The following is a 13,363-nucleotide window of genomic DNA, read 5'->3' on the forward strand; positions in this document are numbered from 1 at the left end:
CCCTTAGCCCAGAACATCTCCCTCCTCATTGATGGTCTCACAGTTACCCCCTCCCCTTCTGTACGCAACCTTGGTTTCATCATGGACTCCACCCTCTCATTCAAAACGCACATAATTCACATCACCAAAACATCCTTTTTCCATCTCCGAAACATCGCCTGTCTCTGCCCCTCCCTCTCACAATCCGTTACTGAAATCCTCTTTCATGCATTCATCATCTCTAGACTCGACTACTGCAATAACCTCCTGTATGGTCTCCCCTCCTCCCATCTCTAAAAACTGCAATACATCCAGGATTCTGCTGCCTGCCTTGTCACCCGCACCCACTCCAGAGACCACATTACCCCCCATTCAGCTCCACTGGCTCCCCATACCACACCGCATCCAATGCAAGGTCCTCCTCCTTACCTACAAATCCCTCTATTACTTGGCTCCTCCCTATCTCACCAATCTCCTTCAGCAGCACTGCCCCACCCGCCGCCTCAGATCAGCCAAAACCAACCTCCTCACTCCCACCACTAGGACAAAGCACTGGACCTTGGGGGACTGAGCCTTTGCTGCAGCCGCCCCTCCACCCATTATTATTAATCCAGCAAAACATCAGGAACTCAGACTCAATACAAAACTTCAAATCGCTACTCAAAACTCACCTGTTCAAACTAGCATTTTCTTGAACCCCTTTGTTCTTTTGTTTGTGAAGCATCTTTGAGTGTCCAAAAAAGGGCTATAGAGGGAATGCACATATGTCACTTTCCCCTTGGGCCACGTCCCTCTAAGTCAGACTGAGTGGCAAAAACAAACCAGCTCAACATGGCGGACTATAGCAGTAACTACAGCGAGACCGGGAAAAATGTGGAATATAACATGAAATTAAAGACAATTGGACTCGATGTGGATCCATACAAGCTACCAAACACCAAGTGGTCTACGAACATTGATATGTGGCCAGAAATCATGTATCCTGACATTTATATGAACCTGATTTCAACGCCGAGAAAATACCCAATGCAAAGCCTGAAAGCATACAAAAGCCAAAGAGTTGTTGACATCCTCGTCATTGTTAATAAGAGGATTAAAGCTGGTGAGTGCTTTCAATTCAACATACTATTGTTTTTGAGGTTTTATGTCAGTGCAGACGTATTTTCTTGGTGGTGATTGCCAAGGTAAAGGCCCAGCAGTAGTGCTCACAGTTCGCTACTGATTTACTGTAGTTGAACCCTTAATATTGACCCAAGTGAGTGTATGATCTACTGGTACTTTTGATATTTAAGTAGAGTTAACATCAAATACTTGATTCAACACAGCTACAACAGCTTTGTGTAGAGTACCCCCTTATTTGGAAAACTAGGTTAGCCTCAGTTTAAGCTAGTTTACAATTATGTAGAGCACAAGGTTCATAATCACACAATTGAAGACAAAAACGTTTCAGTTATGAAATATAGAACTAAATGACAGATGCTAACATTAAGAGCTTTACTAAGAAGTAACGTTAGTCAAAACGATATGTAATTTAAGGTATGATTTTACACAAGAATACAGCATAAATTAATGTTACCTGACACGAAATGGCAACCACAAATCCAGGTTTCGTTGCCTGGATTCCAGTTATTACTATGAATTGCAGTGATCCATCTGCTTCTTCTGTCTTTGGCTTTAGGTAGCCGGTAAAACGATAGCTCCGAGTGCTTTTTAAACCTATTTGTGCAATCAATGGCACAACAGCTCTTCCTCATTTTTTAGATTGTTCTAAAGTTTTCGCAGTATTCAAGCCAAAGCCGCTACTCATCTCCCTCTTTCTGCCACTCAGTGGGCGTAACCGCGGTGACTTCCGTTAGCGGTGACGTCACGTGCATACCCTCTATATACTGTGTGATGAATTGTTGTTGTTGTTGTTGTTATTATTAATAATAATAATAATAATAATAACATTCTTATTCTTATTATTCATTATATTGTGGTCCAGAATCCTCTACTATTTTGGTTATTTGATAATAAACAAACATAAATGTTCCAAAAACTTCTAAATCTTCAGCAGTATCAACAACTGATGCCTAATTTACCGTAAAATACACTTTATCACTGTACCAAAAGACTTCCTGCAGGTGCCCTTAGTTTATTTGCTCTTGCAGTAAAAGAAGGCATAATACTGTGGATTTGTGTGGAGTGAGGAAAATTGTAAAAAAAAATTTCAGTGTTTTCTTTGACAGCAATATGCAGCAGAAAATATGGTGAACCGCTGAAAAAGATCAATACAATTTGCTCATTTTGATTCCATGTGCACTTTGACAGTCAAAGAGGTGTCTACAGCCATAAAATAAGGTAGGTAGAGGCATACCTTTTCCATTTCTTTGAAGTCATCGTCAAGCTTTGTTCCTTCGGCCCCTCCAACCTTCTCACTGACTTTCTGTGGTAAGAAACACACACACACACACACACACACACACACACACACACACACACACACACACACACACACACACACACACAAAACATTAGGAAGAGCAAGATATCAACAAGGTCTGATCTGCTTTCATAGTCATAACAGAGAGGAAACATGAATGTTACTGAAAAAAATCCCAGCATGATAACAGGAACATTTTGCACAAATTCACTTCCTCAGCAGGCAGAAAAAAAAACATTTTCAGTTCACCCTTGCCTCGTCATACGTGTGCAATAACAACTGCAATGCTATGGTTTGTATTCTTCATTATTTTCCAGAAAAGCAAATTCTGGCAGAGAGAAAGCCAGGAGACACTTCAGAGTCTGTGTTTATGTTTATTAAATGTCTCAGTCAACTCTGGTATTCATTTGTTTTATTTCTAATGCAGCTTATGTTTCACGACACCTGTTTTTACAAATGCAGCTAGTAGTTAAGCTCAAAATTATTCACTTCCAGTCCAAACTGTTATTTATAGTTAATTTTTACGTAAGTAATAAGGGTTCATCTGACTGACAAGTGACAAAACACAACAGAACACTGTCTTAAAGATTCACATACTCAACAATGCTCTGATGCAGTCAAATCAAATATTCAAAGTGTCAAAAGCATATCTCAACCGTCAGAACACATAATATCTTCCTATTTTAAGATTCTTAGACTTACATCAAAGTGCTGTTGTTTTGTTGAGCAATGTCCCTCCTGCCACCATGACCTCCATTTGACTTCATAAAATAATTCAATATTCACACCCACTTCACTCCAGACAGACTGGGCAGCTGTTTAATGGTGCAAAAAGTTGAAGGGAAATTACTTCTCTCCTCAGCACTCTTGAGGTTGAACGACAGCCACTGACACTTTAAAGTTTAAGTTCAACAAGTATAGCACAATGATGTCAGATTGTGCTCTCCATTATCACAGTTGGTACGACTGATGAAAACTACAATGAGCAAAAGACAGAGACAGAGATGACAAGGTAGATACAGCAGCCCTAAGTGCAGATGATGGAAAGCGTTTCACCCTGTCTTCAGTGAAAGGCCTATCTGGTAAAAAAAAAAAAAAAGCACTGGAAAAATGTAGCAAGTGTACACTGACAACATGACAATCTGAAATTACTGGAGGTAAAATTTCTGCAGGAGTATTAATACTAACACTGAATTTCAGATGAAAGCTTTATATGTAGTATTTCTGCTGTAGAATAATTCAGAATGACCAAAGAGCATCATTACAGTGTTTAGAATAAAGAGCTCTGATGTTATGCCAAAGATGTTGCTATTTTGATTTGCAGAAATAAAACAACAAAACAGGCCAATTTGTCATTGTGTAAATAGGTGACCACTAGTGAGTCACTGCTGGACTCCCACAGTGTTGATAACAGGAAGGTCAAGTTGAGTATGAGAAACAGTGAGAATCATCCTAAAATAATAGTTTGATGCTGAAATCACAGCATTTCTTCTACACAAGTGAGTTTGACTATGAATTATGAATAATAGGTGTAACTTATATAGGCATGAAGTTATTATGGGATGTTCTGACCTTGTTTCAATGTTTTCGTGTGTGTGTATATATATATATATATATATATATATATATACACACACACACATATATATGTGTATATATATATATATACACACACACATATATATGTGTAAATATATATACACACACACACACACACATATATATATATATATATATATATATATATATATATATATATATATATATATATATATACACACACACACACACACACACACATATATATATATATATATATATATATATATATATATACAGGGTGGGGAAGCAAAATTTACAATGAACATTTAGTTGTTTTTTCTCAGCAGGCACTACGTCAATTGTTTTGAAACCAAACATATATTGATGTCATAATCATACCTAACACTATTATCCATACCTTTTCAGAAACTTTTACCCATATGAGTAATCAGGAAAGCAAACGTCAAAGAGTGTGTGATTTGCTGAATGCACTCGTCACACCAAAGGAGATTTCAAAAATAGTTGGAGTTTCCATAAAGACTGTTTATAATGGAAAGAAGAGAATGACTATGAGCAAAACTATTACGAGAAAGTCTGGAAGTGGAGGAAGCAACAAAAAACATACCAAAGCTTTTATTAAAGCTCTCAAATCCAAAATCCTAAAGGCTCCAACCAAATCCATGAGAAAAATGGCAATTGAACTTGAGGTAGACAACAAGACTGTTAGAAATGCAGTAAAATATGATTTGAAGTTAAAATCTTACACAAGAACACCAAAACACTTGTTGACAACAGCAACAAATCCAGCTTTAGCAATTTTTGGGAATCATGTTTATGGCCGCCTTCTAGCCCAGATCTAAACCCTCTGGATTATGCTATTTGGGGCGTTTTAGAACATGCTACCAATAGAACATCACACAGCAATGTAGACTTTCTTACAGATGCTATTAAAGAAGAATGGGAGAAGTTGTCACCCTAATATTTGAGGAACACTTGCGCAAGTTTCAGGAAGCGTGTGAAGGCAGTTATTGAGAAAGAAGGAGGACACATAGAATAAAAACATTTTCTATTATGTAAATTTTCTAATTTTCTTGTGGCAAATAAATCCTCATGACTTTCAATAAACTAATTGGTCATACACTGTCTTTCAATCCCTGCCTCAAAATATTGTAAATTTTGCTTCCCCACCCTGTACATATATATATTTATATATATATATATATATATATATATATATATATATATATATACACTGTAACAAATTACTGTAAAAAAACAGTAAATTTTGTACGGTATCATGCTGTTATTTGTAAATACAGTATAATGCTGTAAATAATGAGGTCTTTAAGGAGGAAATTTAAAACAGTAAGCTACTGCAAAATTTTACAGTATTATACAGTATTTTCTTCAGGTCCTCCACTGCTGTCCGCCCAGAACTGCTCTGAACAAAGTCATCTGGCATCAAGTCCCACCAGCTCATTTAGAAAAAGATTCAGTCTAACGAATGTTAACTATAGATTTGCTGCATCAAAGGTTAGTGGTACTTTTACGAAACAGAAGGAAAAAATAAATAAAGAAAAAACAACTATTTTCACCCGGACCATACAGCACTGGAACAGAGGCCACCTGATGCTTTCATCCTTCTCTACCAACACTGCCATCACTCCATCCTGCTCCAGTTGTTCATTTATCAAGGTATGTGATTTTTATCAATGTAACTGTCACCATGCTGTGGCATTTTGGGTTCATTTAACATTAAATTGCCTCCATAAACCGCGTTAACACCGGATGCAACTTGCGCGGTGTAACACTGCTTCTTATTTCGGGGTGTTAGCCTTATGTAGCAAACATACAGCTAATTTAAGTTGAAGCATACTAGCTAGCTGCGAAGTGGACACAGTTAAACTAAACAGCGTGTCAATTTGCGTGGTTTTCGCTGCCCCAGGGTTACATTTCAAAGACATTAAATCTGTAAAGTGGAATTTACTAACTTGGACATCCATATTAACTGAGATAATTAACCACTGTTTTAAGAAAAGTAAGTGACTAAGGCTAATATTTCCCTCTTTGTTGGGCAGTTTGTATAGGATGTGTAGCATTATTGAATGTCTGTATGCTTTATAGCTCTATAAATACAGTGTCATTCATAATTGATATACCATTGTCCAGATGTCTTCCACTGCAGCTGATACTGAGCTCACCCTGACCCTCCAGCCAGTCGTAGACTAATACTGCTGGGGAAGTGTCTGTATGTATGTGTTTATGTGTATGTGTGTCAGTCTGTGTCTGTCTGTCATTCAGTCTGCCTATTTGCTGTCTGTCAATATCTGAATAATAAAATAATTGCTTTTGCCCTTCCATGACAGTGTCTTGCCACTGTAAGACAAGAATAGCCGTAAGTGGTAGCAGTATAACTTATGATACCAAATTTAAATAAAGTATGAAAAAAGTATAGAATAAATGTATCACTCAGAATTTTGGGTTCATCGCAATCAATTTTCATACCTTACAGTGACTACATAGGTTCTTGGTAAACAATATATCTGATACTGTTTTGGGACATTAACCTCAATTCTTGTCTCCATCAGTTGCAGGCGATGAAGTCACATCTGGAAGTTGGATGATGAGCACTGAAAGCCATGTTGTCTGTGAAGGCCTCCAACCAAGCTTCATCTCAATGCTTGCTGCTGTTGCAATGAATTTTATAAAAGCTCAGTGTTATAAGGTCATCTCTTGTTTGAGCTTTTTCTAGCAATGTTCATGATTTCATATTTTAAAATGTAATTTGAAATGTTAAAATCCTTGCTTTTTGCTGTGTTATACTGTAAATATTACATTAAATACGTTTTACAGTAATATATTGTTTCTTGGAATACGGTAGTTACTGTAAAATGCAGCAACTGTGGCTAACAGTATTTTACTGTAAAAGGAACATTATATACAGCCCAGTACCGTATTACTTTTTACAGTAAGAAACTGTAGTTGTAGATTACAGTAAAGATACTGTAGAATAACAGTAGCATGCTGGCAACTCTAGCTGCCAGTATTTTATTGTTATTTAATTGTAAAATTTGTCACAGTGTACATATATATATATATATATATATATATACACACACACACACACACACACACACACACACATATATACATATATATATACACACATACATACATATATGTATGTGTGTATATATATATATATATGTATGTATATATATACACACATATATATATATGTATATATATATATATATATATATATATATATATATATATATATATATATATGTATATATATATATATGTATGTATATATACACACACATATATATATATATATATATATATATATATATATATATATATATATATATATATATATATATATACATATATACATACATATACTAGACTTGTAACGGTACACACAATTTTCGGTTCGGTACGTTTTCGGTTTTGAAAGCCACGGTTCGTTTTTTTTTGGTTCGGTATGGGAAGAAAGAAAACCCCTCAAAATGTCTTTAATTTATTTATGAATTTTTTAAAAACATTTTTCCCCCAATTTTTGGACACAATAGAATATAGAAAAACAGGAATATAATTTTGCTGCTATAAATCAAATAGAAAATAAAATAAATTATTAATATTACTAAATGTATTTTAAACATTAGTATTGCAGTTTTCTGACAGGTTGTTTTGAACAAACAACAAAAATCAAATCACAGTTCTATCAGTTCACATTCTGCATAAAAATACCAAAAAAATTACACATGACGTGCAGCATTTACAAGAGGACAAACTGGTATTCTCTTTAAACAAACTGAAGAGCAACAATGACAACAAAAAATTAACCAAATTATTTATTTTAGGACAGAGAACAAACTGTTTAGGCCACTTTGTGTACATGCGTGCGCGTAGGGTGCGATTTGTCTTTTTTTTTTTGGTTGGAGCCGGGGTGGGGGGGGTCCATAACTAACATAACTAACTCTGGTGTCCAACGAAAGTGAAACTTCATACACTTTCAACCTCCAACTCCTGGGTTCTATTCCTCTATTATACAGTGTACAGGAGAGAGAGAGACAGACAGAGCTAGTGTCAGTGTTTTAGAACTACCGTGGTTCATAGCGGCCAAACAATGTCCGTCTTATCACCGTCTCTTTCCCCGTTGTTGTCTTTCACCGGGACCTGAACTGATCCCAAACGGGACTGTAATGATGGCGGAGGGTCTTCAGTCTCTTCCTTCCAGGTTCACATCATATCTGTTGTTGTTTTTTTTTCACCTTACATCAGCTGCTATTTCATATTTGGGGTCAGTGTGCACGTCCTTCAATATGTCCGTGTGGAACTTGCACGGATTTAAAGTTCCGCATCAAACAACGTCTTTCGCTCCTTTTTCTTTTTCTCAACATACTGCGCCGTTTCAGTACAGCTGTGTACCGAACCGAACAGGTGTGTACCGAAATGGTTCGGTTCAGTACATGTACCATTGCAGGCCTAATATATACTCTACCGGTCAAAAGTTTTAGAACACCCCAATTTTTCCAGTTTTGTATTGAAATTCAAGCAGTTCAAGTCCAATGAACAGCTTGAAATGGTACAAAGGTAAGTGGTGAACTGCCAGAGGTAAAAAAGGTTTGATCAATCCATAACACCTTCTTCCAGTCTTCAGTAGACCACTGGCAGTGTTTCATGGCCCAGGCAAGCCTCTTTTTCTTATTCTAAAGTCTCAGCAATGGCTTTCTTGCTGCAACTTGACCCATCAAACCTGCACCTCAAAGTCTTCTCTTCACAGTTGAAACTGAGACTTGCTTACTATGACCACTATTGAGCTGTGCTTGAAGCTGTTGTCCTGTGAGTCACCTATCACGCAAGCTGTTGACTCTCAGAAACTTGTCTTCTGATTCTGTTGTGGTTTGGGTCTGCCAGACCTCTTCCTGTCAGCATTTCCCCCAGTATCTGAGTGCCTTTTGATGATGAAGGAAACTGGACTAGCTGACACCTTGACTTTCTTGGCAATTTCTCTGAAGGAAAGACCTACATTTTTAAGTGTTGTGATGGTCTGTCCCTCTTCTAGTGTTAATTGCCTTTTCCTCACCATTTTTATAGTAACACACTACTTTCTGCAGTACAATACTGTTCAAATAATGCTCACAACAGTATGGTACCAAAGTGTGTTCCAACACTACTTTTATGCAGACAGAGGGGGTTGGAAGTAATTCAGAAACGTTGGGACACCTGTAGGAATTGGTAGCACCAACTTTCGAGGCTTGATCAACCTCCATTGCTGCAGAACTGCTTTAAGTTGTTAACCCATTTCTTATTCGCCTTTTTATATAATTCTGAAATGTACATTTTTCAGTTTTGTTTAACCTTACCGTTTTTTTTTTGTTTGTTTTTTTACCTCTGGCAGTTCACCGCTTACCTTTGTACCATTTCAAGCTGTTCATTGGATTTGATCTGCTTGAATTTCAATACAAAACTGGAAAAATTGGGGTGTTGTAAAACTTGACTGATAAAAAAAAAAAAAAAAAAAAAAAAATATATATATATATATATATATATATATATATATATATATATAATTATAATTATATTATATTTATTATACATACTATTATTTTATTAAATATAATATAATAATTATCATTTTTACTATATATAATATACATGTCTTCTTGCATCACATCTTTGTAGTCAGTCATGATTGATGCAATGATAAACATGAACAGCAAGCCCTAGTGAATACTCCACTGGCCTGCACACATGCTTATAATTTTTTTCTTAAATGCACCTCTGAAATATAGTAGAAAAAAAAAACAACCTGAAAGCAAAGCTCACAAAAAAAATTGTGTCACTGTCAAAACTTTGACTACAACTGTACAATCAGCACTATACCTCTACATCAGTGGCGATTTCTCATAGACTGCAAGGGAAGCCCGACTTCCCCTAAAATTACGATAATTAAATGGTTAAATATGTACGGTTGTGTTGACATTTCATTGACTACAAATATGTTAGAACACATTCATCTCACAGACGAGTTCGTTCAGAATCCGCTTTATCACAAATCAACGGACGCGATGTTGTTCACTTCTCCTCCATTCCCGTGTCTCTGTTTTCTCATTCGATCTCTGCTCAGTGCATTTGCCTGTAGACGCCAGGTGTCTCTGGGCTTCAATGGGACTGAGTGGAACAGTTTTTTTCATTGCCTCAAAACTGGACGCTAATTGGATAAATGCCATGATATTGTCCCGCCCCCGGATGCCGGGCGTCTCTGGGGGTGAATGGAACTGTGGGCGGAGCTCAGCCGGGCCGGACGCCAGAATCCCACGTGCTGATTAGATGATCAGTTGAAAGGCTGAATCCCGTTTGATTGACAGGTAGTTTGAGATCTCCTCCTTCACTGACACAGCTCAGTTTAATACCATCGCACATTCTGCTGTGAAATCAGAGAAACCACTACGAAATTACTCGTTCATTTCTTGCACTGTAAATAAAACACACTCATTGTACTTCCTTGTTTCAATTTAATATAATTTCAGCGTTTTCTTGTTTCAGTTCCATAATTCAATCATTTCTTGTTCAGTTTAATATCGTTTTGTAGATAGTTAAATCAATCATACTGTTGGCTAGGTCAGAGTGAAAGGAGCATCTCTTGTTTAAAAAGGCTGAAGTCTTACACCCACAACACACTGGGCCAAGGCAATCTAAACAGCCCAGCTCTGCTGGACATTCAGAGGACACTGGTCCAGTCCCTGGAAAAGACACCTACTGGTACAATAAGGACACTGAGCATTTTCTTAAAAAGGAACGGAGGGACGAATGTATGTTTAAATAACTTGACTTTTTTTTTTTTTTTTGATGTAAGCCGACAATGAGCTTACCCTGTCTGAAAGACGAGCAGCCACCACTGCTCTACATATATTAAAACAAAAATATATGGTACAGTGAGTACGAGTACTTGAAAATCAATTAAAACCAAAAGGCATGAGCTAAATTAAAAAACACCCCACACTCTGCTTTTATGTTGTATTATGACACAGTAAAGAGCTGACATGATGGATCGCCCTGTAGAGACATGAGTAAGTAATGAGTAATGACTGAGAAAAAGGCTGCTATTATGACAGTGGTGGGGTGTCAGGGCCAGCAAGGCCTTCTTTGCTGGTCTAAACATCATCAGAAACACTGACCTACATATACAACCTACATTTTAATATTTGCTCCATGAAATTGTATTAATTTATTCCTAATAGACTATTCTCTTCATTTCTTAGCATTTCTCTCAGCTGCATTGCTTCTGGTACATGTATGTGGATGTAAGATATTTTGTCCAATCAAATTTCAGTCTCTATGTGTTGCCAGGGTTAATCTAATTCGCCCTGGACCTTCTGAATCAGTCATGATGGCCTATGTATGTCAAGCCTGTCCCCAGACGATAGTCTGGTTTTGTCTGTCTTTTATGTTGTCTGTCATTTCCTGTTTTATTTTGTTAAGTTTCCCTCGTGTGTCATGTCTGGTGTCTTTACTTCCTTTCCCTGATTGTGTCCACCTGCTCCTGATTACCCGACTCCGCCCTAATTTGTTCCACCTATGTCTCATTGTCTTCCCTCCCTTTTGTGTATTTAAGCCCTGTCTTTTCCCCTTGTCAGTCGCCAGTTCGTATGTTCCTTGTGAAGTACTTACCAGCGTTTTGATCCTGTCTGTCTGTCTGCCTACCTGTTTTTTGACCCGGTTTGCCATCTCGTTTTTGCCTGTCTGCCTTATCCCTGTCGGTTTTGTATGCCTCATTCTGACCTCCTGGTTTTGACGTCCTCGCCTGTTTTTAACGGTACGTGAGCTAGCCTGATCCCTATGTCCTGTTGCCTGTTTGACTGCCTTCCTGTGTATGACCTGTTTCCGCCACTGACCTCCCTCTGCTTTTCCCTAGTCGGGGTTCCGACGCGTACCACCGATCCGGACGGAGGGTTCTCGTCCCCGGTCCGGTGTACTAAACTTGAGAAGAACCCGGTGTCCATTATCCTCAAGATTTTGTTCATTATCATTTTCATTGAACTGTCAGTGAGCTTGGTGTTTAATAAACACTGTGAACTTTTACATCTGTCTCTGGGTCATGCATATGGGTTCAGTTCTCGTACTCTGAGCATTACAATGTAACTTAAACTGTATAGTATCAGGACTGTTTCTTTAACCAATCAGATTTCAATTTCACCTCACAGGGCCAGCTAGCTGGCCCATGATGTTGTCATCTATTATTGTTACAAACTATTATTTGACATAGCTTTAGCAATATTCTTTTTGATCTATGTCAATAAAGCTCATTTGAATTGAACTGATAGAACTGAAACACACAGATCACCTCTATGACAGAGTCAATGAAGTTTTCCTGTGCAAAGAAAGGAGGATTGATTTTGTATATAAATAATGAGCATCTCTGGTGAGAAGGCAATGATCTTTGTTTATTTAAATTTTGTAGATTTTTGATTATATTTAAATATTGATTGTGAACTGCTCGACATGATGTATATGGCACAGTTGCAGTCGTAGTGTAGAGGTTTGGAATTATCTTAAGGATTCTTGTTTTAGTAATAATGGTATTCACCCTCAATATGTGAAATGAGTAGAGCCCGACCGATATGGGATTTTTGGGGCCGATGCCGATACCAATATTGGGGGCTAAAAAAGCCGATATCCAATATATTGGCTGATATCCGATATTGGCCGATATACGAAATAAGAACACTGATCTACAAAGGATATAATAATCTTATATTAGATTATTGTGGACAGGTGGATAAACAGTTGCATAAATCTTTGTTTATCTCACAAATATAATTTACACAACTTTAAAATGCAAACTATGCAATCACAAAAATAATTAGAGCAAAAAATATTACTTATCACACAATTATGTTTTCACTCACAAATTTTGATGTTGTCTGCCTCGTGGCACTACAACTTCTTATGTGGACTAAGGACTAAACTGATCATGTGCAGAGTGAATTAGGTGAGTCCTAAGTTGTTCTTGATTGGAGCAATTGCAAGAGTTACAACTGACCCGTGTTACAACTGTCCCCAGTCTCCCCTACACTATTAACACCTAGGCCTGCTGGCAGAATGAAACTGTGAGGGAGACAGGAAGTGCACGGACATGGGTGTGTGTGTGTGTAGGGGTGAATACTCCATAAGACGAGGGGGGGGTCCGTGATTTTCGGAGCGGGTGGGGGGGTTAGCGGTCCATCCTTGTCAGAGCACGTGGTAGCAGTCTGTGATTTTTGCCGGGGTGGGGGTTGGAGCGGGGGGGATAAGCAGTCCATCCTTGTCAGAGCGTGCGACCGGGGGGGGGGGGGTGGTAGCATCATTGTCCAAGCAGGAGTGAAAGTGAAACTAACTCGCTTTAAAGTTCCTCTTATTCTCCAG

At 37.7% G+C, this 13,363-nt stretch overlaps 1 protein-coding gene across 1 annotated transcript in view; it reads right to left on the reverse strand.

The window, feature by feature from the left end:
• Positions 1 to 13,363, reverse strand: part of LOC115438421 (endophilin-A1-like) — a 90,713-nt gene that overhangs the window by 12,469 nt on the left and 64,881 nt on the right. Inside the window, exon 2 of the mRNA XM_030162044.1 lies at positions 2,336 to 2,404. Coding sequence (XP_030017904.1) covers positions 2,336 to 2,404 — 69 coding nt within the window. The remainder of the gene's footprint in view (positions 1 to 2,335; positions 2,405 to 13,363) is intronic.

This window comes from Sphaeramia orbicularis, chromosome 18 (genome assembly GCF_902148855.1).
Source record: "Sphaeramia orbicularis chromosome 18, fSphaOr1.1, whole genome shotgun sequence".
In the NCBI taxonomy this organism is placed as follows: domain Eukaryota; kingdom Metazoa; phylum Chordata; class Actinopteri; order Kurtiformes; family Apogonidae; genus Sphaeramia; species Sphaeramia orbicularis.